At 43.6% G+C, this 27,878-nt stretch overlaps 1 protein-coding gene and 1 long non-coding RNA gene across 5 annotated transcripts in view; one reads left to right on the top strand and one right to left on the bottom strand.

Moving 5' to 3' along the window:
- Nucleotides 1-27,878, top strand: part of ANTXR1 (ANTXR cell adhesion molecule 1) — a 219,166-nt gene that overhangs the window by 105,392 nt on the left and 85,896 nt on the right. For all 3 annotated transcript variants that reach the window (XM_046660702.1, XM_046660703.1, XM_046660704.1), the window contains exon 13: nt 24,990-25,085. In XM_046660702.1, the coding sequence (XP_046516658.1) occupies nt 24,990-25,085 (96 nt within the window). The remainder of the gene's footprint in view (nt 1-24,989; nt 25,086-27,878) is intronic.
- LOC124239214 (uncharacterized) lies at nt 4-27,154 on the bottom strand. 2 transcript variants are annotated; one of them, XR_006888578.1, is made up of 3 exons: nt 25,868-27,154; nt 9,038-9,248; nt 4-175 (listed from the first exon to the last, which is right to left on the bottom strand). It is a non-coding gene; the product is annotated as an uncharacterized LOC124239214 (long non-coding RNA). The 2 variants fall into 2 exon arrangements; XR_006888579.1 differs by lacking the exon at nt 25,868-27,154 and adding an exon at nt 24,040-24,198.

The raw sequence follows: 27,878 nt of genomic DNA, 5'->3' as shown, positions 1-27,878 counted from the left end.
TAATCCAGGAGAAAATGGAAAATTGATGAAGCAGCAGATGGGCAGGAGGGGCCCTGTGCCATAGGGATTGTGAAGCAGGAGTGGAAACTGCATCTTCTCTACCAGCTCCTCAGATGTCCCGTCTCTGGATCCTTCACGTCAGGTAGTTTTCATTTCCAGCTACCCATAAAATCACCTGGAGAAATTTTTTAAAATTTTGAAACCCTGACCTCACACCAGACTAACTGAAATAAAACCTCTGGAGTGGGCCCTGGCTTTGGTGGTTCCAAGGCCACCTTGGGAGGTTCTCATATGCAGCTGTGGTGGGGAACCCTTCTGCCTGTGCAGTTGCTCCCACTCACTGTCACCGTCTCAGAGCTCAGCCCATCAGAGGGCAGACAGGGATGCATTAGCTCATATACAGACCTGAGCCCCTAATATGAGCAGTCCCAAAATAACCTGTGTCAGAATATTGTTTCTGCAACGAAATGTGCTTTTTCCATTAGATCATTCTATAGACTACTGTATTTGGCCTGATGGTCAGCTTGGCCAGATATTATGGTCACTTCCTGGATGGCTTTTGAGGACATGTTGCTAGAATCCCTCAGTAATTGGAGTTTGTGTCCTTAACACCTTCACAGGTGGATAAGAGATAGCAGGCATGCACTGAAGCCAGAAAAGATAAAAATGAGTTATCTCATAAATGAGCAGGAGGTTGGTCCTCATGATGGACAACACTCCCTCCCAACTCCTGTCTTCCCCTCACACACTTTTCATCTTATGTTAAGGACAAACCAGTTTTCTTGAAACCAGGGTAAGCCAGTACAATGGGTACAGAAAATGAAAAAGTTCTAGTTGACCAAAGTAAGAGACTAGGGTTGTCACAGAGACGTGTCACCGCTGAGAAATGTCTGTGTCTCAGGCATCCTTCAACTGAATGTCAAATCTGGAGACTAAATATGAAAACTTTATGCAGAAGCGGTGAAATTTCTTCAAGTGTACCCTGCCTGATTCTTTTAGAAATTGACCCTTTTGGAATCTGCCAAACTGCAGGAAATGATTAAAATACCCCAGATCTAACAACTCCATTCCAGATTCCTCCCCGCTTTGGAGTCATCCAGCAATTTGGGCCTGTGTTTCTCATTATGTCTGACCATACCACAGAGAAACAGCCATGCTCTTGAGGCCACAAGGGCAGGGAAGTGGGAAGGGGAAGCATCTCAGGACGACACCTGTGATATGGTAGATCCAGGACTACAAATCTAAGTCCTGGGCCTATAAGCCAAGAAGAAAGGGAGTCCTTACTAACGTACTACAGAATGAAAAGAACTCCCAGTAAAGCCCCTCTATAGCTCCCTGACTCCTTCCAGCCTACACTTCGCCTTCTATCTCCTTCATCTCAGTGCTCCTCTCTGAGTTTTCTTTTCTACTCGCCCTTGAGCAGCACCACCTCCTAACATCTTCTGCATTACCCTCCTTTTCACCTGAGAATCCTGTGTGTCTACAAGAAAATGGTAACCACCCTAAGGTTTGATATCTAGGTCCATTTGTTCATTTATTCTACAAATATTCATTGATCAGGCACCATGTCCTAGGCACTGTCTTGGGTCCTTGGGATACATCCGAGAACACAACGGATGAAAATCTCTGTCTAGTGAGGAAGGGGAGGGGAAGAGAAATCAGACAATGAACAATAAACATAATAAATGGATGTTTCACCATGTTAAAAGGTTATATGTGCTAGAGAAAAAAAAGAGCAAAGAGGATTTGGTACTACTTGAGTGAGTTCGTAAGTAGAGCCACACTGAGAAGTGGCGTTTGAGTAGAGACTTTGAAGTTAACTGTGAGGCTACAGGGGGAAGAACATGCCAAACAGAGAGTCCCAGTGCTTAACCCCACAAGCAGAGACACCTGCTGTGTTTGGCAGAAGAGAATGAGTGAGGAGAGGAGTAGGCAGCGAGGTCCTGGGGATGGAGAGTCGGGGTCTTGTGAGAACTTTGGCTTTTCACAAATGAGTGATATGATCTTGCATTTGAAAGATCACTCTGGCTGCTGTAACAGCTTATTAGAAGACAAGCATGGAAGGACTGTGACTAGTTAGGAGGGTTATGGCAATATTTCAGGCAAAAGATGATGGGGGCTTGACTCAGGAAGGAGCAATGGAGATGAGAGAAATGGGCAGAGTCAGATGTGTTCTGAAGGCAAAGCTAATGGATTTCCTGGAGCATTGGATGTAGGGCTTGAGAGGAGAGGAGTCAAAAATGGCTCCAAAGGCTTTGACCTAAGCAACTGAAAAGATGGAGTTGCCCTCAGCTGACAGGAGGAAGACCGATGATGAGAAGACTTGGGAGGGAGGGGGACTGTCAGGAGATCTGCTTTGCTGTTACGTGGCCTTGACCAAATTATTTAGCCCCTTTGTGCTTCAATTTCCTAATCTGTAAAATTAGAATAATAATAATTTACATCTTCTAGTGGTATTTTGAATATTAAATGAAATGATATAAAGGGCTTGGCAGAAGACCTGGCAGGCAGTAAGTGCTCAATCAAAGTTAGCTATCGTTACAGTGGAAGCTTAGTCAAAATTCTTGTGCTAATTGGAGACTCTTCCCAGAGAGTTGGCTCCTCACTTCAGAGTCCCATGATAATAAAAGGACTCTCCTGAGCCAAGATCTATCCCTAGCAGTACGTGTTTGTCACTTGACCAAGCCCAGGTGATTGACAGAGGGGCAGACAAGATAGCCAAAATTATCCAGAGAAAGGAACCTATATTCAAACATCAAACTCCAATCCCCAACAGGGCCTTACACAGAAGCTCAAAATAAAAAGACTGAAGCCATCGCTGGGCAGAACAGAGATGCAGGTGGAATGTGTGGTCATCCAGAATATGAAGTAAGGTCTTGGACGTGCATTTGTTTCTTGGGCAGCTGGTTTGGAGGACACGGTTTTTAGATCAAAAATGATCCCCTGGGTCTGAGTAAAGGGTTAGTCTTGTCAGTGCCAGTCACAGCCTGCCCAGCCCATCATCTGGAACCAAAAATAATTTTAAAATATGTAGTTGAGACTTTTCTTTTCTCGCTTTATTTGGTGCCCATTTGGACAACTATGTCACAGATTTTCAAGATCCACAATGAATAACTGTTGCCCCTGCCAGGAGCAGAAATTCCATGAAGTTTTACAGGAAAGATTTTTCCGTCCAAGAGCTAAAAGATTCCTATACAAATGGTAAACTTTGTTGAGCTCCATGACTATAGAAAATGGTCAAGCATCCAAAGTCCTCTCTTACCAGCATATTTAAATACATCCCATCTCTATGGTCTTAACCTGCCTCCCTTTTCTTCTCCATTCTCTAGCAATAAGTTGAGAAAATCACTAATATGGTACTGCTTTAAGGGAAATATCAAAAAGAAGTTTATCTTTTTGAGAACAAAGCAAGCAAACTTTAGCAGCTTAAAGAACTTTTCATGAAAGATTGTCTTCTTTCAGATAAATACCTTCAAATTCTAAAATTTCCCAACCAAAGTGTGCAAGAATTAGGCAGGCATTCAGCAAATATTTCTTGAACTCCTACTGTGTCTCCAGTGTCTCATTTACATTTGAAAAAGTTGTTATCCTTAGAAGCTTAAAATCCAGTTGGAGAAAGGAGTCCAACAAGCATTAAAAGAGTATGTAATAAAGAACAAGATTGTGTGAGCCAAGCATAAAAACTATAGGATTTCAGAGAGGGGAAGGGGGGACGAATCCACAAAGACTCATGAGAGCTTCATGAGGAGAAAACTCAAGAGGTGATTTGAAAAATGATAATTACAGGTGAAGAAGTTGGAAGAGGCACTCTGCTAAAGAGAAACCAACCTGATCAAGGATTAGATATAGCCATGAGCATAGTTTGTTCATAGTCCCTCCCAGGGACCGTGACTCTTTTTTTCTTTTTCTCTCATTTTGTATCAATTTCTGGTGCCTTCTAATTTGGGGCCATTTCTCAGCTTGGCAGCTACTCTCCTAGGATGTCCATTCCATAACCTTGATCGTCTAGTATGTAACAATGAGGCCCAGCTGATGCTTCTTCCCATTAACTATGATCAGGATTTGATTTGTACTAGTTTCCAGGTTGGAGCATCACCATCTTAGAAGAAAGGAAAAAGACCTAAAGTTAGACATAAGGTCTAAAATCAACATTAAATCAATGGAGAACCTTCTCTTTTCCCCTGGATTTATATGAAAAACAGCCTGGCTACAAACAGCAACAAGGTAGAGTAAATTTGAAAGGACCCATGTCAAGTCACTATTCAGAGAAATTCTTTTTGAAGGAAAATAAAAATGCAACAAACTCAGCCTTGAGGCATCAAAACAAGAACAACTCTGTATAGTTGGACCATATTGGAGGAATTAAAGAATATAGGATATTGAGTCAAAAATCCTCCTTTCAAATGCTAGCTCCTCCACTTTCTAGGGTGATCTTGGGCAAGTTACCCTGAGCCCATCTCAGAGCCTGTCTTGCATGGTTGTTATAAAGATTAAAGGTAAAGTATGGAAGGGGCTTGAGGTACATGATAGTCTGTCAAAGAATGACAGCTGTTCATTAGTTTATTGACACTCTCTTTCCTTGCCAAGTACAAGTCTAATGGCCTGTCTCATTAAAAGATTTGCTGCTCAGGCCCTGTAGATTAGAAACAGGCAGTGTTTCCCTGATTAAGAGTGATGCTTCCTTTTGAGTCCATGATAAACCTGTATTCTAGGCTGGGGAAAACTTTAAAGATGTTGCCTGCAGGATAACTAGGGGAAAACACCAGTAAATTAGGTCTGGGGAATAAGTCAAATGGGCTTCGGCTGCAGAGTCTTCACTATTTTTAAAAAAAGGTTTTCTCAGAAATGAATCAAGTAAAGAATAACATAAGGAGAATATTTAGACTATTTAGAAAAATGAATTAAAACAAATATTTACTAAAGTTGGTGCATTATTGCCACATAGAAACTTCCCATTATTATTTAAAATGTTCTGTCATGCCCAGCGTGTTTGGAGGCACTTGATCAGAGGAGGAACCATTTCATGCAGATGAGATCTGCAACCTCAGAGAATTTGGGTGCAGTTTGTTCCTCCAGGGTCCCCACAGCTCCTTCTGGTTTGGGAGTATGATTCGATTTCTATGGGTATGAACATGGTGCCAACTTGTTTCCCAAGGATTTTTAAACCATTTTATCCTTTGGGTTTTCATTAATTCAGACCATTCTTTTCCAAAATGAGTGATATTTTTCTATAGATATTTGTTTGAGAGAGAGAGAGACACCAACAGCGCACAAGAGAGCCCTCACCCACTACGAAGAATCATCCAGTCTGAAATGTCAATAGTACCAAGGTCGAGAAACCTTAAAGAATCAGCATTTCTTGAGGGGAGTCCAGGATTCTGCATTTTAATAAGCTTGCCAGGTGGATCTTAAACACATGAGACTCTTATCAGTGTACTTACCTGACACTAATCGGCCTCTAAAGTTTAAAAAAAAAATCATTAAAATCTATTTAAGAAAAATGATTGACTCTCATAATTCACTCCCACTCCCCTCCATTTAAGAATCCCAAGATTTTAAAATCAGAACCCTCTCTTTTATGTTCCTTCTTTTGGACCGTATTTTCTGGTTTAAAAATAGGAATTTGCCTAATAGAATAATATTAGCCCAATATCACCGGTCTAGGGACCTTTTCCTTTTTGTGTTGCCAGACAAAGACTGCAAAACTTTCTCTCCAAATGCTCCTTTTCCATATTCCAAGTCATCCCTTCGATTCCTCCTGTCACACTAAGGCCTGGTGAGCCACAGACTGGTTGCTCATTGTTTCAGGAAGAGAGAGCCCAGTTAGCATCAGTATTGTTTTTAACACTTGATGGCTTCTGATGACTCACAAGAGAGTGGGCCTTCAGCTGCTGTACAGAGGTAGGTTGTAAGTTTAGAAACAGCCAGAGTCTGGAATAAAGAAAGTACAGACATTGGAAAGAATAATTGTCTCTCATGCACAGCATAGCCCATGTGCTTCTTGAGGAAAAACAAAGACTGTGTCTTGTTCACCATTGCACCCCAGAATCTGACACAATACCTGCACATAATAATTAGTCAGTAAATAGTTGGTGATTGAGTGAATGAATGAATAGACTCAATCAAAGGTCATACTAAGATCATGATGGCACCTGCTGGTAGGAAGGAAAGGGAGCCAGAATGAGGTAGGATTAGAGCAGGCGGAACTGAGCTGGTTGGAGGATAGTCTTCCAAAGAAGATGGCCAGCAAACCAATATACACATCCAAGGAGCATGAGGAGCTCGAGCATGATTTAAGAGGGACACATCTGCTAGCTGAGGAACTACAAACAGTGATCCCAGGCGGGGCACCAATCAAACACCTCTTCAGAACAACACCGGCTCCACTAGGAGCAGACCTTTGTCAAGGGTGCAGGCCTGGAGAAGAGGTCTAGAAATAGCCCATTCAACTGGATCAAGACTCAGGGTGGGCCCCTAGTTCCTGAGGGCTTATAGCACAAGGCTGGAAGCCAGGCAGAACCATAAAGACTGATAGAGACTCTAGGTAACTACCTTTGCTAAGTCCAAGGAACACAAAGATATAATACATGGGAAACAGACAAGTATGGCAAGGATTTGCAATTTAGTGTGATAAGTACTTTAATAGAGAGATGAACAATGCCCAGTGATACCATGAAATGGAGTGTCTGGGGAATCAAAGAAGGATTCACAGAAGAGATGATAAGTGAACTGGATCATGAAGAAAGAGTAGGGATTTGCTAAGGGTATGGCCTGAGTAAAGCGTGTCTGGGTCAGTGTGGCTGCAGTTGTTTGGGGTAGGGTATTAGGAGAGAAGGTCAGAGACAAAACAATTGGGACCAGTTGGAAAAGCTTTCTTTATATGCTATATTTTGGAGTTTTTTAATATTTAATTTAAACATAATACCTGATGCAGTTTTGTTTTGTTTTGGTGAGGAAGATTGGCCCTGAGCTAACATCTGTGCCAATTTTCCTCTACTTTGTATGTGGGATGCTGCCTCAGCATGGCTTCATGAGCCATGTGTGCTTCCAGATCCAGATCCGAACCCGCGAAGCCCAGGCTGCCAAAGCAGAACGTGTGAACTTAACAACTATGCCACTGGGCTGGCCCCACTGTGCAGTTTTGATGTTAAATTTCTATCTTTCTTTATTCAGGAAATAAACATCTTTCATCTTAAAAAAGGAAAAAAAAAGAATCTAGGTCATTACAGAAGAGCTGTGACTTGGGGAACATTGACATGGCCTAAGCTCACCTTGGAATATCAGAAACTTAGGCTATGGCAGCTCAACTATCTGGACACTGCAGCCAAGACTGAGGGTGCACTCAGGGGGAGTATGCTGGAGCCCACAGATGAAGGCTCCAGTGTCTGCAGAGGGAAGGCAGAGACCACCTTCCAGCACTGTCTGCAGAGTTCTGTCCTAAGCAACTTCCCGGGCCCATTTTGTAAGTCAGGTCAATTCTGTTACTATTGCTTTGAAGTAACTTGAGAAAATACAAATTCAGCCAGTTTTGTAGTCATATGGCTATCTAGGTAAACAGACAGTTGGCATGACTGCCCTTGCCAAAATTTCTTAAATTTCACCAGCCTGGTAGGGAATGTATCCAGCAGCCTGGGCTGAGTGGCAACCTTACCTTCCAACATAATAAAAAATTATTGCACACTCTTCAGAAAAAGTAGAAATCAGAGAAGAGTTTTTTCTTTGATTTCTTTTCCAAAGTAAGCAAAATAGTCCATCAATCAACGTGGGTAGCTATCTTTGGGATGGATAATTCATACCAGCAGCTATAAGCATGTGGGTCTCTTCATTCAGGAAAGGAATATAGAGAGGAGGTTGCTGGTGGTGAATGGAGCCAAAGATCAGGACCAACATGTATTAAAATAGCACTGTGGGAAAGTGTTAGGGACTCAAAGAAGAATAGCCCATCCTTGCCCTCCAGAAGCCTACAACATAATTGCCAAGGCAGGATATTTACTCCAAGCGATAAATATTATACTTTGGAGTACAAAAGGCAAATATCACACAGGTACTCAGAAATTCTCCCTCTGTTCCAAAGACTCATGCACCTCCACACAGGCCTTTGGATAAGTAAATTGCACACTTTAAGGAATGTCCACTTAATGGGCCTAGCAGACTACTTCCCAGTTACCCAAGAGGATGTTTACCCCTTCCCACAAAAAGGAGCTGGACAAATCATTCTAGAAATTCAGGAATAGCATGTAGGCATCTCATGATTTACTCAGCCCAAAACTCTACCCCATGAATATCCGTTCCCAGGAGGACCTTCCCCAGACTGTTTCTCAGTTCTAGGAAACGACCCCTGGAGAAGAGAAGTCCCTTCCAAACAACCAAATGAGGAGGGCAGGACCAGGGCCCACACCCTGACTGTCCCCTGTAGATTTCTTCACCCTAAAGTCCACTTCCTGTCCAATTCACCCCCGCACCCACCTCTCTCCTAACTCTTATAGCCACTGTCTCTTCACAGAGCCTGAAAGAGTTAGGGGAGACTGGATTGCAGGCGAAATAGGAGACTGAAGAGGGTTTGAATGACAGAAGATGGAGTCTGGGCAATGGGAAGCCATTCAAAGGAAGCACAAAGCAATCTTTTTGGAAGATTCATGCAGCATTTGTATGTTCCAAATGTATTTTAAAAATAGCATTAGTTTGGATGCCGCTGATTTATAAACTTGGTCATTCGGGAAGGGAATAGGTTCCAGTTTACCTTTCCATTATTTGGGCTGAAGGGAACTTTGTTCCAAGAGTGACCAGTCCTCAGCCCTGGGGCTACAAGTGATTCATTAGTGTTTCATACTGAGCCATTGGAAAAAGATGGCCTGCACTTTATTATTGCTGTAGTGGTAGGTGATATGTCCTTTGAAAGATGTGGCCTAGCAAAACACAGGCAAAAGACTTAGTTGGGGACGAAAAGTAGGAACAAACGTGGGCTTTGGATCAGATCGTTGTGGCTGAAATCCTGGTCCTTAAATAGTTGGCAGAGGACCTGGTACACAGTAGATACCTGATGTGAGTTTCCTTACACTGATGTGTAGGCTCTGTAAGAATCAGCAGAGTGATGTGGTTTCCGAGGAGACTCTGACTTCTGGTTGAATTATCAGAAGTATGGTATCTAAGACTGCGGAAGTGATGGAACCGCTCAGCTTGGTGAAGGTAAAGTCTTCATTCCAGCATTGTATTAAATACCGTGGACACCAAGGGAGAGCCTAGAGAAACTGAACATGTGAAAAACATTACCAAGTATGCTAAATTATATAGAATAAGCTAGGGAACTGGGGCTGTTTAGGCTGGAGACAGGATGAAAGACTTGATGGCCATTTGCAGTATTTGAAGGACATGTCCTGAGACAGCTGCGTCTGCTTTTATTGTATAAATTTAAGGAGTAGAAGAGGCTGATAGACACAGTTGGTGGCTCAGTTTTTATAAAAAGGTCTGTCTCACTGGCTGCTTCAGGTGGGAGTGAGTTCCCTGTTATGGTTATGTTGAAGCACAGGCAACTTGACAACTTGGCAGAACCAGGTAAATGCCATTCATGCATCAGATAGGCCGTTGGACTAGAAAAGCTTTCAACTCCTTCCAACGTTGAGAGTCTGTAATTCTAGAACCAACAGTGTGCCAGTGAAGGAGCAAGGTAAACATGATCAGTCCTATACAGTATGACAGATGAGTTTGGCTCTTATATTTGAAAATAAATATGAGAGCCTTTTGTTGGTGACACTGGAGACAGCTTCTCTTAGTGTGATTCAGATTGGCCAACCTCCACCTAATACAAATGAGATTATATTTCAGACCAGAGTGTGCTTTAAGCTCCTCCTGAGAACAGTTCGTTTTCAAATAACCTCAAAACACACCTTCTCACTTACAAACAATTGAAATACTAGTCACAAATCATTCTCATCTATTTATCAGCTAGTCTCAGTAGAGCCATACATAATTCAAGGTCTTTTTTACGTCTTCATATTTTTTATTATTATTATTGTAACAAGATGAACTATGGTTTCTTGCACTGTCATTAGAAAGGGCAAAAGACCACAGGAATATCAGAATGCAGGACTCACATGTCAAATGTTGTTTATGAACTGAAATAAAAATAGTTTCCCAGCATCTCTATTTTGATGACCTTTGTATGCATAAAAATATCTTTTCAAGTATATTTTGGAGGATTTGTGCTGATTTGTTTTTCTTGGATGTTTGAGCAATTGACTTTCAATATTTTTATTTCAAAATATTTTAAAGAATGTTTGCCCTAAGTTTGAAGTTTCCTTGTTTTGAGAGTAAATGAGAAAAAAAGTGATTTTTCTGAATCTATGCCTCAGAAACTCTGTGATAAGCACATGGTAAGATGGTTATTTTTATGTTTAGAAGTAAAAGTTAAATCCAAATCATCCATAACCAAGATAAATGTAATGGACCAAACTCATAATCAAAATCATAATCAGATTGACAGAGTATGTTCAAAAAATATCCCACTATATGCTTTTTACAATAACACAGACATTCCAGAAAATCTATGTAAATGGAAAGGTTGAAAATAAAAGTATGAGAAAAGTTATATCAGGCAAATACCAAAAGAAAATTAGTGTAGCTAAATTAATATTAGGTAAAGTAGACTTTATGGCAAAAAAAAAAAAAATGTTGGCATAAAGAGGATCATTATATAACGTTAAAAGGAAGAGCTAACCTAGAAGGTATAATTCTAGTCTGTACTTAATGACATATCCTCAGCATACGTAAAGCAAAAATTGCAAAGAAAAATCCATAAATCCATCATCATAGAACGAGATTTAAGTACAGTTTTCTCAATAATTAATAGATCAAGCAGCCGAAAGAATTAATAAAATATAAATGATTTGAATAATGCAATTAAACATGATCTAGTGGACACTCAGTAAGGCTACTGCAAAACATTCTAAGTAGGCTCCAAAAATTTTTGGTTGCGTAAAATGTGGGTTATGCAATTGTAAGATTAATGAAAAAAATACCATTATTTCATAAATTCTAAGACACACTTTTGTCACATTTTAAAATCTCTGAAATTGGGATGTTTCAGATTACTAATAATGTATCTTAATTTAATTGGCAGTGTTTTTCCCTAAAGACTCATAAAATAATGAGTCATCCTACAGCAGATGCATCTTAAATTCAGTGAAATATTTCTCATCAGTCTGTACTGTACTAAAAGTACAGATAATTCGGGGCCAGCTCAATGGCATAGTGGTTAAGTTCACGCGCTCCACTTCAGCGGCCCGGGGTTCACAGGTTCAGATCCCAGGCACAGACTTACACACCACTCCTCAAGCCAGGCTGTGGCAGCATCCCACATACAAAATAGGGGGAGATTGGCACAGATGTTAGCTCAGCAACAATCTTCCTCAAGCAAAAAGAGGAAGATTGGCAACAGATGTTATCTCAGGGCCAATCTTCACCAAAAAAAGAAAAAAGTAAAGATAATGAAATGTATGCTGAACAAAACTAATCAGCCACTTCGTCTCCACCACTCACCCCTCTCCACAGTGGAAAATGAGAACTCTAGCCTTTCTCCTTTGGAGAGTGGAGGATAGAGAGAGGGTGGGAGCTGATCTCTAACCACGTTACAGCCAACTTCATGATACAGCCGGTAGTGCTGCTGCAGGGCTTACTGTATATAGGAAAACCTCATATCTTTGGGAATTTCAATGAAACATCTAAATCTTTTATAAGTCAAAGTAAAATCATAATGGAAATTGGGAAATTCTCGAAACAAGTCAACTATGAAGATGCCACATAACAAAACTTGTGGAAGGCAGCTGAAGTGATTCTTTGAGAGAAATTTGTTGCCTTAAATGTTTACATTAAAAAAGAAGAAAGTTGTAAGTCAATTAGCCAAGCGTTGAACTCAAGATGTTAGAGAAGGGCAACAGAGTAGACTTCCCCCAAAAATTGAAGGGCAAAAATAATAAAAGAAGAAAAGAATAGAAAACAAGATAGAGAGACAACGAAGAAAGCTATTGGTTGGGGGGAGGGGAGAGGGAAAAGAAAAATACAGGTGCAGCCCAAGAACTGTGTTATCTCTGGTCAGTTCTGGATGGGGGAGGGGCCAAACTCGCTGCTGTCACAGGTGGGGGCAGTGCTGTAGTGACAGCATCAGCCCAGGGAGCCAAGGAGACCCAAGCAAATTGAGCTCATTCCTCAAGCTCAAGACTGGCTCAAGACGCCTAGGTCTCTCTTCCTATGAAGCCTTTCTACACAAAATGGATGTTTAGACATTTTGTGCAATGTTCATATTTTCATCTCCACCGTTCTTATCATGAACTAAAATTTGCCAGACTATATGAAGCCCTTAATTTCTGAAGTTTTTTGTTCCTAGAGTGGTCTTCTGATCACTATGTTTTTCAAAGTTTATGGTTCTGCTTTCTCCGGCCTCCTGCTTCTTGGTGTTATACATGTGTCTTCCATTATGGATCTGCCCCCTTTAATTTGACAGTTTAATCTTCTGGGTGCCCAGGATTATATAATTTGTTTATAAAATAAGAATTCCTAGTCTCTGCATAAAAACTTGAGAGAAAGTATATGCCCTAAGTACGCAAGCTTTAGCAAGAGACCAGTGTGTCTATTTATGCCTGCTTCTGGGTTATTGGGGCTGTTCCAAATGGCTGAGTCTTTTGGGTTGAGCATTCTGGATTAGCAAATCCAGTTGCGAGAGGCACAATTAAATGAAGAAGTGCACAATTTAAAGAGGGTCCAAAAAGTGTGTGCATGTGGAGACAGAGAGAGCGAAAGAAGAGGAGGAGGAGGAGGCAGAGAGGAAGGGGAGAGGGAGCACGGATGAACAGTTTGGGAAATAGGACCAAAAAGCAGAGAGTCTCTGAGAAGCCCTCCTTTCTGCCAACACTAAAATGATTGCCAGCTCTTTAAGTGGTCCAAAATTGGCAAAATCAGTGGACTAGGCTATCTCGGAACTGGAGGAGACAGCACTGGACCCAGACATATTGTTCCGGTTTAGAGTTTACAGTCACATCGCACCAAATCACAAGCTGCCCCAGGGTCCTTATGTGTATCTTCTGCTCAGGATATTATTGTGGACTGACGTGATTTTTATTGTTTGCACTCCCTGAAAGCAGACAAACTCTTACCTCTGCTGCCATTCCCTACAGAATGACAAAGTCCCACAAGGGTATATAAACACCTTTCCTTTTGCAAAGCAACCAGCTTCTCACCTATTTATTAGGGCACCAAGGAAATTCAAAGGTCAACGAATTAATTTATATCTCCTCAAAAGAAGAGTCCAGTCAGTGCCACAAGCAATACATAACTAGCATTCCTTTGCTGTTACTGTAGTTGCTAGAACAGATGTTAGTTTAGTCAGTGCCCAAAGCAGTAGGCTTAATGTTTTGTTTCATTTTTCTAAGAAGCACTTGAATAAGTGACAACTAGAATATTCCTGGGTTTCTTTTACACACAACCTGGCATCAGGAAAACTGCTTCATTTGCAGGCCGAGGAAGTATGAAAGGTGCAGCTAAGGTCATTTTATTTGGCCTGCATTGCCCAAGTGCAAGGACTTAGCAAAGTTACCTATAAAGCTGAAAGTTTTTGAGATTTTATATAAAAGGTGCAAATTCAACCAAAATAAATATCTAACAAATGCTGCTCTTGCTAGAGTCCAATCTGGCAACCTCAGGTGAGCTTTACCTGCTGCTTTTAAAATTTGCGAATGCACTGATCCCTAATAGATAAAAATGTTGGATGATGATCAAACATTTGTATCCTCCCACTATATAAAGTTATCTCCATCCTTACTTCTGTGCCTTTGATCGCATTTCCCTTTCCTTCTGGAACGCCCTCTCCTCTCTACCTACCCAGATTTCCCCGTGGCTGCGAGGGCTGCCGAGGGCTGCCTGGACCTGCCCCGGGTTGCCTCACTGGCCTTGGCGAGCCTCCTGAGCTCCCTCTGTTCTGAGCTCAAGTACTGTGGTCCGTAGCATCAGTTAGCGTTTCACTGCACGTAACTTGTGCTGCTCTCTGAGCGAATCCTGTGAATCAGTTCTGACTTTCTAACTGGACAGTGATAATGTCTTCCAGGATTAGAGATTGACTTTCTTCATCTTTCTGTGTCTCCTATTGCTAAGCATGTGTTAGAAACTCAATAGAAAATTATGTGTTGGTTTCTTGTTGCCCTATTATGCATTTTAGAGACATTGTTATAAGGACTCAATCATCATGTCACCACTGGTAAGGATCTATCTCTATGAGGTGCCACCCAAATCATAGGCACGCCTTCCACCTTTCCAAGTTCATAAACTAAAGCAACAGCTAACAGTATACAGTAGGTATGCATGTATGTATGCTGACTAATGTACGAGGAATGATCAATAAGACCAATTGAGCATATGCATTAAATAAATAGCTACATTAAAGGCAAATAGACAAGTCCCTGTATCTGATGGAACAAAAAGTGAAAATGAGAAGTTAGCCTTTCTCTTCCAGTATCATAGTATTTGAACATTACTAAGTAACTTTCTCTGTAATCCTATTTCAACGGCCCACTCACAGGAACTAAGACATTCTGAGTGCTAACGAGCTACATCTTGTCTGCGTTATTCTCTAAAAACTGGTTTTGGTTAACAAATTCTATGCATTTTATGGAGAGAAAGGAAAGTGCTGAGTGAATCCAAGATTACTTATTATCACCCTCACCATTGTGAGGGACCTGAAATGTCTCTACTGGGTCAGGGTGACAAGAGGCCCAAGATGAGGCTGGAAAACCCTGACACAGAGTGTCCTTCCACAATAAGGACCCCAGAGCTTGAGTCTGTAAGAGTGTGTTATCAATCTTCCCCAAAATCGCATACTAATGATGGCTGACCTAAGGCCTTCTGGTATTATTCATACAAGGCATAAAGTAATCAGATTTATAGCAAACTAGAATTTACACATCCAAATGATTGTTGCTTTTTCAAAATATTTACCTTGGAAAACCATATACTTTTTCCAGCAGCACTGTTACAATTCCAACTATCTTCTGCACTCCTGCTCTGAAACTGCCTTCACTCCGAAGGCACAGTACTTGAATATCCTCAATAGAGGAATAAGGAAACATCAGCATAATTTGATATCAAAACAACCCCAAAAGCTATGGGAACCAGGTCTGCTGAATGGACGGCTATCATGCTGGGAACTTACCTGGTGAAAAGCAAAGCACGACTAAGAAGGTGTAAGATTTTGTTTTGTGGCCTTGAAGTGGTTTCAGAAACAGTTCCGTGGGAGGTGTTTCAGAATCACCTTGAGCCATGGCTGTGTCATTGGAGAGTGCCAGCGCCAGAAGCACTAGTTTGGAGGGAATCAGATTCATGTGGAGGGGAGAGTCCTGCTGTGTTCACCACATGAACAGCCTCGTTACTTCATAGCCATGCTTTTTAAAAAGAGTTGCACATGGGCTCAGGTCATTCTCACCTACAATGTTTTCTACACTGCTGACTTCGTGGGTTCAGGAATCCAATATCTTCAGTGTCTATCAATTTTATTGCCATTTCTAGCCCAGATTACCTCTCAGGTAGCAAGAATGAATCATAATGTTTGATTATGTTTTATCCTCATTGATGTTTGATCAACTTTAATGAGGGCTGTTAAATTTGCCATTGGAAAAGCCCCTTGAGTTTCCTTTCCTTGACACTGATGTGGCAATCTGAAGGCCTGTGGTTTCCCAAATATGTAACCTGGGACCACCCACTAACACCATAGCTCCAGCCACTGTCAGCAGGAGGTTGTTCACAAGAATCAAATTCATTTACCTAGGCCAAGCCTGGGCATATCACCAGGGACACAGCTTGGGCATAGAAGCAAGGGGAAAAGAGAAAGGGAAGTCACACTTATTAAAGGATGGCCACGTGCCAGGACCTTTACAGACCTTGTCTCATGTAAGTATCAATTCAATCCTGGGAAGCAGGAATTATTTCAATTTCGTGTATGTAGACAAAAGGAAGTTTAAGAGAGGTTGGGTAACTTATCTAAAGTCCACATAGTAATAAGTGGAAGAATTAAGGTTTAGACCATCTTTTGCTGATTCCAAAGCCCAAGCTCTTTGCAGGGAGGTTGGTGAGCTGTTTCCTTGATGGGGCTGTGGAGGGAGAGGAGGGAGCTTTGGACAACATTGGCTCCCATGCCATTTCTGCCACCCACCAGCTATAGACGGCTTTAGCCTGCTGAATTCTCATTTCTCTCAGTCTAATAAATACTTGAGTGACTATTAAGTCCTTCTACGTTTGAAACACTGTACTACATCTCAAAGTTACAAAGATGAGTAAAGTCAGATATATGTCCTCCAGGGGCTTAGTTTAATGGGAGAGACAATATATAATATACAGTAGATGCTGAGATAAAGATATAAAGTGAGGGCACAGACTGGGAGTTCAGTGGTAGTATTTACTTGTCTGTGTTCCCCACTCAACTCCAAGGTCTGTGATTGCAGACACCATGTCCATCTTTTACGCCAGTGCATGTAGAGAGCCCAGCACATAGTAGGTGTTCAATAAATACATAAGGTATGAATGAATCAGAAAATGCCTGAGCTAAGCCTTGAAAGATGGAAAACCATTGCCCGAGCAATGAAATTAGGATAGGGTGTTTCAGGGAGAAGAGGAACCTGAGAGAACAGTGAAGGGTGTACAAGGAACTATATGTGATTAGCTTTCTCAAAATACAAAGAGTAAGGAGGGTGGTGGTGAGAGAGGAGGCTGGAGAAATAAGAGAGTATGGGTTGTCAAGGGCTTTGTGTGGGCTAAGGACCCTTGTACTTAGGAGTCCATAAATGAGTCCTGGGGATTTGATGGACCCCCTGAAATTGTGATCAGAATTTGTGAGCTTGGGCATAAATGTGAATGTGTACTTTTCTGAGGAAAGGGGTGTTTCACTTTCATCAAATTCTCAAATGTTAAGAACTCTTGCAGACAATGAAGAGCTGTTAAAGAGTTCATGGGTAGGCAGAACTATCAAAATAACACTTTAGGGCCCGGCCCAGTGGTGTAGTTTGCACACTCTGCTTCGGCGGCCCAGGGTTCAGTGTTTTGGATCCTGGGCACAGGCCTAGTACCACTCATCAAGCCATGCTGAGGCGGTGTCCCACATGGCAGAACCAGAAGGGCCTACAACTAGAATATGCAACTATGTACTGGAGCTTTGGGGAGAAAAAAAAAGAGGAAGATTGGCAACAGATGTTAGCTCAGGGCCAACTTCCTCACCAAAAAAAAAAAAAAAAAAAACTTTAAAGTAATAAAACTTTAAAAATAAATAAATAAATAGCATTTTAGATAGATGACCTAGAAGTAGCTTCTTGGGGAGGCAAGAATGGTGGTGGAGAAACCAGTGAAGAAATAACTGGAACTGTCCAGGAAAGAAATAATAGGATTCTAAACCTAATCAGTGGTGCTGGAGATGGAGTAGACAAAGGCAGATTCAAGAAGTACTTAGGTGACCAAAAGAGCTGGATGTACTGATGGAGAGTATGCCATCAGGGAGTAGAAAGGAGAGAAAGAAAACTGAGACTGACTTCCAGATTTCCAGCTTGGGTTGATGAGTACTTCCATTGAATGAGGGGAGGAGGACAAGTAGGTCTGAAGGGGAAAACAACAAGCACAGTTTGAACTGTTGAGTGTGAGGTATCAATAGGACTTACCAGACAGCTGAATGCCCCTGACTGTGACCCTGAAGCGTGAGGAGAGATCTCGGCCAGAGACAAAGATTTCAGTCATCACTATCTAGATGAGAGGTTAAACTACGAAAGGAAATGAGACAGCCCATGCAGAGTGTTAGAAAGAAAAGCAGCAGTGGCCCGAGAGTGCATCCGTGGGTTGCAGGACCCTGTAAATGTCCTCAATGCCACTGAATTGTATACTTAAAAGTGATTAAAATGGCAAATTTTATGTGTTTATTTTTTTACCATAATTTTAAAAAGTGAAAAAAAAAAGCAAACATACACTTCAGACAAAATAAAAAGTATATACCTTTCTAAAAAAGAAAAAATGGATCCATGGGGCATGCTGACACTTAAGGGGCTGAATATAAGGAGAAGCCCAAGAAGAAGGTGGACAGTGAATAATCAGAGATGGGAGGAAGGCGGCTCAGGAGAGCACCATCGCAGATGCCAGGGGGCTGGTATCCCGGCAAGAGGCAGGGCCGGGGGGCAGAGAAGTTACATAATCACTAAGGTTACTTCCAGAAATAGCAGTCAGAATATATAAGCTCTGGGAGAGAGAGAGAATTTTGGTCTCCGGGCTTGCCCATCCAGAACTTCTCCGCAGCAATAAAATGACTTAAATTTCATCTTTCAAAATAAAACTTGCCCCTGCTCCACGAGTTTCGTCTGGGCAGGAAACAGAGCTCAGACCAGCTGCTGAGGATGGTTCTAAATTCCACTTCAGAGCGCTGGAATGTGACGCATCCCCAGCGCCAGCCCCCGCCCTGGGAGGGAGGAGAGTAGCCTGGAGCGAAGGGGGGAGCAGCAGGGCGTGCAGAGCCCTCTAGCCCCCTCTGCCAGGGGGCTGACACTCCTCTGACTGCTCACAGGGTCACCCATCTGACCAGGACAAGTCAACACGTTCCTTTTCCCTCTCACCAGGATGGCCCCTGTGGTATTCAGAACAAGCAGGTTGCCATGAGATCACAAGGTCATAGACCAGAGCTGCCCCTGGCCAAAGGGTCTCTTTCCCTTGAGGGCTTCAGAGGCAGCCTCACCGGATACCAGAGAGAGAGGGACAGGGGCGGGGCGGGGGGGAACTGGGGAGCCTCACGCCACACCGAACCCGCCCTGTCGCGTCCTGGAGTGCCCCGTGGCGTCATCATTTACCAGCTGAATCCAGGGAAACAGTGTTGCCAGCTTTTGAGAAGCTCTAATGGATCATCAGCTATTTTTCTGTCATATTTTTGGCACAGTTTGCCTAAGAAGTCCTTCAATGTGGCAGAATACACCTTCTAATTCATTCTTTCATGTTAGATGTTTAAAAGATAGCCTAGTCTAACCACGTGAAAGAATCTGAGTATCTTCAGTAATTCAGTCTTAATCTGCAAAACACGGCACGGCCCGTGGGACTGTGGCAGACCCACCACCCATCAGGGAAGGCTCCCATAACCCTTTGTTAATAATTCTTGTCTGCCGCTGGGGTCAAATGCAATGGTTACAATCACCAGGGCCCATCCTGGGGTAAGTTAAAATAAGAGATATGGGAGGGGTCACTGGAGTGGCAGCAATAAAGCGTGTGAACACACAGAAATGAGACCCCCAAAAAGGATATATGAAAACTTCAGTGTTGCCTTTATTATTGTGGGCTGGAGACTATGGCTGAGCGTGGCAGCAAATGGGCTGGAAACAGAAGCCCAGAGTTAAATAGATTTACCAGCCTCGTCCTGGGCGCGGGGCCTGTCGGGAAAGACTCACAGCCAGGGGCAGAGTTACCAGGAAGCCGAGAAGTTTAAGCTTCAGGGATCCTCATTTGAATGGGTCCCTCGTAGACTCCCCTGGGAGGGGCCCTTATAATTTTGAATTCATATTTTTCTGTTCATGTTCTTAAAGAGGCCCCCCCAAAATTATATAAGCATCAGGCCCCCCACACACACACAAAACCAGCTGGCATGGAGCAGAAGAGGGCAGCCTCTGCTCCCAGTGGGCAGCACGGTCCAGGAGAGAAAAGGGAGAGCGGATGCCAACATGCTCGGTTCACCCTGACCTTATTCCTGGATGAGTAAAGAGGGAGAGAAAGGCCGAAAGCTTTCAGAGCAGGAGCAGGGAAGAGGGCTCCTTCCTTAGCTGAGACCACTCTCCAGGCTGAGCTGAAGGCACGTCATCGGCTGCCTAATAACCCCACGCCTGGGCATCAGGCAGATCCCAGGCCAACCCAACTTTGAGATGGAGGATGTCACAAAGCATTTTGAAGTTGAGCTTCCCTCAGTCTCCCAGTACTTCCTCTCAGTTGTATCCTCCTCCCTTTACTATGGCAACACGCAAACAAAACAGAGAGGAGCAGCAGTGTTCATGCTCGTTTGTCCAGAGGGCTGCCTCTCCTATCACAGTGAACAGGGGCCCACACAAGACCCCTCTCCCCCGTGCCATGCACCAGGAACTCCAAATTACCTACAAACCTACCAGTAAGAGATGCGTTCATTATCCAAGTTTCCAAATCTATACCCTTAAAAACACTGCCTCCTTGGCTTCAAAGAGATGCCCTCATTTAGGGAGCTGGGAACAAGAGGAATTAAAGAAAGTCGGGATACTGGAATTTGGCCTTTCAAGTCAGGCAGCCTTCGGGAAGGTCATCCTAACAACCGCCTGACCGCCCGCCTGGAGGAAGGAGAGGGCTGAGCACATCCTGCCCTTGCATTTAATGTTCCGCATCTGCGTGCTCAACAGGAGGCCCCTGTGTGAGCGTGTTATACTTCAGCATTTGACACAGGGAAAAAAGGCATAAAACCATTCCTTGAAAAACCTGGATGATCTCCTCCAACGGGAAGATGTACCACCTTAGGCTGCTTGCTTTACACCAGCTTTCTTTCGGCTCTAGTCACACATCCCAGAGCCACCCCCACCACCCTCACCCCCTGACTTCCAGCCAAAAATTTTTTGAATTACAGGGCCATGTTGATTTTTTAAACTTTGTTTTCACTTTTTTCTTTCTTTCTTTTTTTTTTTTTTTTGGTGAGGAAGATTGTTCCTGAGCTAACATCTGTGCCAGTCTTCCTCTATTTTGTATGAGGGACACCACCACAGTGTGGCTTGATGAGTGGTATGTAGGTCTGTGCCTGGGATTCAAATCCACGTACCCCGGGCTGCCAGGAGCACACAAACTTAACCACTACGCCACTGGGTCGGTCCTGTCACTTTTTTAAATACAATAAGAATTTAACTTGTGCTGACATTTAGGCTGTCAGGAAAACAACAGTGGTAGGAATCAATCTTTGACAATTTATCTGGTGCTTTTTTTCCCTCTGAAGTCTCTTTTAGAAAGTTTCTGGTGAATGACACGCAGGGGCTGCCTGGCAAGGGCAGATGTCAGAGACTGAGAGTTTGCTGGACAAGTCAGCACGTGCTTTCATTTTATGTCATAAAATCAGGTCCATGCGAGTCCCCACTTCAGTCCCTACAACAAGGCAGTTGTAACAGGCTCACTTAGTTAAGTGAGATAATGCACACACAGCACTTAGCATAGTGCCAGGAATGTAAATAGCATGCAATAATGGTTAGCAATTGTTAGTAACATTAGTACTGAACACATTCAAGAAAATGCAAGCATTTCGGAAGGAGTGACCCTATAAAATGTCATCCTAAAGAACTGGGCAGCATTGCAGCAGCCCTCCACCTGGGCCTTTGACCTCCAGTGTTTCCCTCCGCAGGTCCATACTCTACAGTGTCAGCAGCATTTGCTTCCCAAGAAACAAATCAGATCACGGTGCCCCGGGTTAAAGTCACCAAGGGTCCCCCTTGACTCAGGATAGAAGCCACACTCCTGGGCTTCATTTGCATGGCCTCTCACAGAAGGGACCTCACCTCCCTTGCACCTACCCTCCATGCAGTTTGTGCTTGCCTTTCTGTGCAGTAATGCCAACCTCTCCTGGCCCTGCGGGGCGAGAGCTCCAGTGTCGCCTCCTCTATGAAGTGCCACTTCCCAGGCACGCAGTTCTTAGCACTTGCTGAGAGCAATAGCCTGCTGGTTAAACCTGTGAGCTGTGCAACCAAACTGCCCAGGTTTCAATTCTGGCTTCTCCCTGTGACCTGAGGCAAGTTTCTTCACCTGTCCTTGCCTTCCTTGTATTCTTATCCGTAAGACGGGGAAAATAATACTATTGAATTCACAAAGTTAATGAGAATTAAATGAGCTGACATATGGAAAGCATGTTAGTACCTAGAAACAACAGTCCCCAGCACACAGTAAGTGCTCAATACATGTGAGCTGTACTAGTAATAATTACTATTATCATCCTTATCATTATTCTTATTCCACCAGAATGTAAGCTCTTTAAATATAGAGACTGTTTTGTTCATTGCCTGGCACATAGGAGGTGCTGGTGTACAGCTGTTGAATGACACGCAGCCCCCTGCATGTGGGTAATTGTTTATACATCTCCCTCAGCACACTATGAGCACCTTGGTTCTGTCGAATTAATCCTGTATCCCCAAGGTCTGCTCAATGGGCACAGAACAGATGCTCAATTCATTCGCTGAATGAAGACAGGAATGAACCTCCGAAGATGCGTGTACATGTTATATCCCAGTAAAACATTAATTCAGGTCTAAGGTTAGAAATTCATGCCCTCTGTCTGATGGTATCTCTTCTGCACTGGGTGTATAACATTTGCTGGAAGATCTTAAAAACCAGGCAGTGCATTTGGGGGCTTTATCTGGAGACTGTCTCCAGAACAGGAGAAAGTTCCTCCAGGAGCTCCTGCCCCTGTTGTTTCCACTCCCCCAGTGCTCCTCGCTGCCCCTTGCCCCTTCCTGGGTCGGCTACAGCCAGGGAGACCTGTGGCTCCGAAAGGGCAGACCAAGCTGGCTGGAGAAAGGCTAGATGTAGCTTTGTCCAAACCCAGGAAGTCTTCTCCCAGGGTAGAAGCGTCCTCTTCCCCTTGTGGGTCTGGTCCTTCACCTGCCCGCTTCACAGGAAAGCTTCTTCTTCCAGAAGGAAGTAAAAACATTTCCCCATAATACAGCCTTTCTACTTCAGTTCCTCCATCCAAAGTGAAAAATAAATTCAGGAGTGGGGAGAGTGAGTGTAACGTGAATAAATATAATCTGTAGTCTTTACCAAATTATAACTCAATACTAAAAGACTGCTGTTTAATGAGCCTCTCAGTAACCAAAATCGCTCAGTATTCCAAGTGCAGGCAGATTTACGAACTGAAATGCCCACCATGTTTGCTGTCATGGGCGAATGGAGGCAGGGTGAGTTACAGCTCGCTGTTTGACGTGATAGCTTTCCTCCCAATCGCCCGGCCAGGTCTGCTTACATCTTACAGTTCATTTTATCCTTTCGACAATGCAGGGAGCCAGGTGGGGTTTATTATCTCCAGTTTACGGGCATGCAATGTACAGACTGAGAAATCAAGAGGGTTGTCTTTGACTAACAATAAATTTGGAAAACACACATGATTTCTTTGTGTCATCACGAGAGCATCATTCTCTGCTGTAGATCAGGCATAAATGTTGTGGGTCCAGAAGCGTCCTCTCTACCATGGCCAGGTCCATCCTCTGGCCCCTGTGCCCCCTCCCCACCCACTGCCCAGCCCTGCAGCTGCACTGTGAGGCTGCAGCTCCCTCAGGGGCAGTCTGGCATTCCCAAGCTTTGGCTTGGTGGGCGCCTGGGTGTTTAGTTCCCTGGCTTTGGTCAAAGACATTCCAGGGAGTAAGAGCTGCCTTTAAACAGCTTCAAGTAGCCCCAGCTGAGCACTCAGAGTGGGAGTGAGTCAAGTCCCAGCTCTGCCATTACCCTGCTGTGTTACCTTGAACAGGCCTCCCAACCTGATCTGATCATGCAGTGAATGGTCCCCGCTGAAGACACATGCACTAAAGATCTCGGGTGTCATTTCAAGAGGGTCACAGGCTTCCATCCCCGTGAGCCCATGTGTGTACCCTGAGTAAGAACCCTTGGGCCAGGTGACCTCCGACACCAAAGGGGGGAGCCCCCACTGCAGATTTTTAAAGAATGAGTTCAGTAGCCTATTTTCTCAGTAGGAAATGTTAAAAAGAAAAGGAAATACAGAATTTTTTTTAAAAAAAGAACGTTGCCGTAAACCCACTACCAGCAAAACCACTCAATATTTTAGTAAATATCCCTCAGGCCTGGCCTCTCACTATCAACATATACACATAAATCCACTCATTGTATCAAGAATGTTTTCTCATGTCATTTAAATATTTTTTGAAAACACAATGTCTACATAGTAATTGATTGCGTGGTAGTTCTATAATATCTTATTAGCCATTCCTTAATTGTTAAGCATATAGATTGTTTTCCTTTTTATTATTATTATTATCCGTGCAAACATACCTGATTATTTTCTTGGACTAAAAGTGGAATTGTCAGCTTTACTCAGAAAGAGTACCTATGATGATTAATACCTGTGACAATTTGCCCCTTGCCCCCCACCTCCAAAAGTTGTACCCTGTCGCACTCAGTCACTGGGGGGGCAGTGGAGAAGGGGCCTTAAGTCTGCTTCCTGAGCCAGCAGTCCCGCAGTGCTGACACCGACTGGGGTCTCTGTTTGCTAAAAGTTAACAGCCGTCTCAGACCACAGCAACCGCGTCTGTTTTCAGAACCGGCCGAGGCATGTTTTGAAGGGGGTATAATTTGTCTTGGGTCACTTGATCTGACAGCAGCGTTGACTCATCCACCACACCCCTCCACTCCCAGGTTCAGTGGCAGCTGCTCCACCCTCCACTCCCCAGAATCCATCTGCCCTTTATCACATCCTATCAGCAGGCTCGAGACTCTGCCTCATGAATTTGTAACATGCATCTATGTGAACGGGTTCAGGGGAGCAGGCAATCCTGAGTAGAACTGTCCTGAGCCCAGCCCAAGTGGTGGCAGGGACAGCAGACCCAGGGAGCGGGAGGCTGTCCCAGGCAGAGGGGGATGGTACAGAGGCAGATGGGCAGTGTAGGCCATCTCAACGCCCAGTTGCATGGGCAGCCTCCTGCTCTTTCTCTTGCAGGGTTGGTTGTTCAGAATGTTGTTCAAAGAGAAGAGCGGGCCTCGCTGAAAGACAAGTCCATTTCTCGTGAGAGTTGGCTACATAGAGTGTGTTGCCCAGAATGCTGGGCAGAGGCTCAGCCGTTTGCTTGGTAAACTGTGCTCTTCTCTGGGCCTTAAGTCTGCACATTGGGGATGGGGTGCAGGGAGAGAGAGAACGGAGGTATTGCCATGCCCTACCCCAAGCTCGCGTGCTGGTGGCACACGGCCTGCCCCACTGCTGACCGCCCTCTCTCTTGGCCCCGCAGTCCGATGGCTCCATCCTGGCGATCGCCCTGCTGATCCTGTTCCTGCTCCTGGCCCTGGCTCTCCTCTGGTGGTTCTGGCCCCTCTGCTGCACCGTGGTAAGTGCCCCAACCTCCTCCTCCCCATCTCGGGCCTCTAGCTGCTCAAAGCAAAGGGTGATGCAAGCGGAACAGGACCATGCGGAGGGAGAGGGAGAGGAAAAACTGCAAAGATTGAGGACAAATCTTCAATTTTTCATACAATTTATACAAAATTGGCAAACACTAACATGATCAATGTAACCACGAGTCATTAAGAGTCAATATGGGTTAGGGAGTGAGATTGCCAATGGGCACACCCTTTGGGCGGAACAGCTGGGGAGGTGCTTAGCAAGGATCCACAGAATACCGTAAATCATGAGTGTTATTTGACAGTTAAGAAATACATAGGCACGGTATGTACGGTGTACACACACATACACTCACACGTTGACAGTTGGTAGCTGATGCTCTTCCAAAACCACCCTGGTCTTAGCAACTAGTCTGCTCATCTGGGAGAGCCTTGGGCTTCTTTATTTTTAAGAATAAAGAGTGGCACCTACCTTTATTTCATTACTTTTAGCTAACATGTATAGGACGCACCTACTGTGTGCCCAGCACTGGTCTAAGCACTTCAGCTACAAGATCAATACGGATCTGCCTTCTCCCCATCATTATCACCTGGAACCACTGCATAGCTCTGGCCAATGTCACCCCAAATAGCTTAGGGACTGGAATAACCTGCCATCACCTGCTGTGCCAAAATGATATGTGCCTCGTTATCAATTTCTAGTCCCTGGCCCCTGGACTTGGAAAAGCCCAAACAAAGTAATATCCTATGAAGAAAAAACGCTGGCTCTCACCTGTCTAGTTCTAGCACATGCCCTGCCTTTGTGCAGTCAGAACATGCACTGCACACCCAGGCGAGTCTGAAGTGAGCGCCGCTCTGCTGCCGTGGCGTCTTAGTTCCTCCGTGGAGGGTCCAGCAGGGGAAAACAGACAGTGAGCCTCTCCAGGCAACAGCTTGTCTTCATTTTATCTCCAAAACGCCAGCATTTAGCACGCAGTGCATGAGGATTCACATCTGTGTGTAGAACTGAGCTGAACAAAACCCAAAGACTCATGGAGCGCTAGACTTGAGAACGAGGGGGAAAAGGCTTCGAATGACATTTTAAACAGGTGGTACATGACTGAGATGAGAAACTTGGCCAGGATGCAGATCCATGTGGCAGGGGCTTCTGGAAAGAAAGAGGCTCTTGCACCAGCGGAAGCCTCTGGGTGCTCAGGGAAAGAGACGACTTGCAGCCGACAAGAACATGTGTGCGAGGAGGGATCCAGGACAAGTGCAAGACTCGGGTCAATTAGTGCAGTCCAGACTGGACCGACGTCACTAAGATTTTAAACAGATTCTTACCACGACAGCCCCGAAAGCTAAATGTTGTTTTAAATACTTAAGGCTGCACAACCATTTTATTTTGAGGGTGAAAAAAACCCCATGAGTCAGCCAGAGTGTTTTCTATGGTGATTTAAAAACAAGCATATTTTCAAGTCTGGAATTCTCGGCGGGAAAACCTTGCATTGGGTTCTTAAGGAAGAGGGTGGCCAGGGGTGATGGCGGCGGCAGGCAGTGAACACCAGGGCTTCTATTGTAGCAGGCATCACCCTTGTTCACCTAGTCCCTTTGATGACTATCTGGGTAGGGACAGCTAGGAACAATAGAAAAGCCAGGCGGTGCTCCACCACTCACTAGCTGTGTGATCTCGGGCAAGTTACTTAACCACTCTGTGCCCCAGTTTCCTCATTTGTATAATGAGCACAATAAGAGTACTGACTTCATAGATAGACAGTGAAGATTAGAGGAGTTTATATATATAATGCTTAGAATAGTACCTTGCATAGAGTAAGTGCTTGTAGTATCATTATTATTAATATTAAAAAATATTTACTATAATAGGGAATATATTACTGTGTTGTATGTCATTAAATTTATATTGGTGGGAAATGTCTCATTTTTTTCCTGTTTTACTGAGATATAATGACATATTTCATTGTATAAGTTTAAGGTATACGACAATGATTTATTACGTGTATGTTGCAAAGTGTTTACCACAATAAGTTTAGTTAATATCCATCACCTTATGTAGTTACAAATTTTTTTCCTTATGATGAGAACTTTTAAGATTTATTCGCTTAGCAACTATACAATGCAGTATTGTTAATATAGTCATCATGTTGTGTATTAGATCCCCAGAATTTATCTTATAACTGGAAGTTTGTATCTTCTGACCACCTTCACCCAATTTCCCCACCTCCCACCTGCCCCCACCTCTGGTATCCACAAATCTGATCTCTGTTTCTAGAGTTTGTTTTTTTTAGATTCCACATATAAGTGAGATCATACAGCATTTGTCTTTCTCTGCCTGATTTATTTCACTTAGCGTAATGCTCTCAAGGTCCATCCATGTTGCCACAAATGGCAGGATTTCCTTCCTTTTCGTGACTGAATAGTATTTCATTTTCTTTATCCATTCATCTGTCAATGGACACATAAGTTGTTTCCATGTCTTAGCTGTTGTAAATAATGTTGCAGCAAACATGGGAGAGCACATATCTCTCCAGGATGGTGATTTTGTTTCTTTCAGATAAATACCCAGAAGTGAGATTGCTGGATCAAATGGAAGTTCCATTTTTAGTTTTTTGAGGAACCTCCATACTGTTTCCATAGCTGCTGTACCAATTTACATTCTGACCAACAGTACACAAAGCTTCCCTTTTCTCACCTGCATTTCTCTCTTATCTTTTTGATGATAGCCATCCTAACAGGTGTGAGGTGATATCTTATTATGGTTTTAATTTCAGGGAAATGTCTCTTAA

The sequence above is a fragment of the Equus quagga genome, chromosome 5 (genome assembly GCF_021613505.1).
Source record: "Equus quagga isolate Etosha38 chromosome 5, UCLA_HA_Equagga_1.0, whole genome shotgun sequence".
Lineage (NCBI taxonomy): Eukaryota > Metazoa > Chordata > Mammalia > Perissodactyla > Equidae > Equus > Equus quagga.
This window is presented reverse-complemented; position numbering and strand designations above follow the sequence as displayed.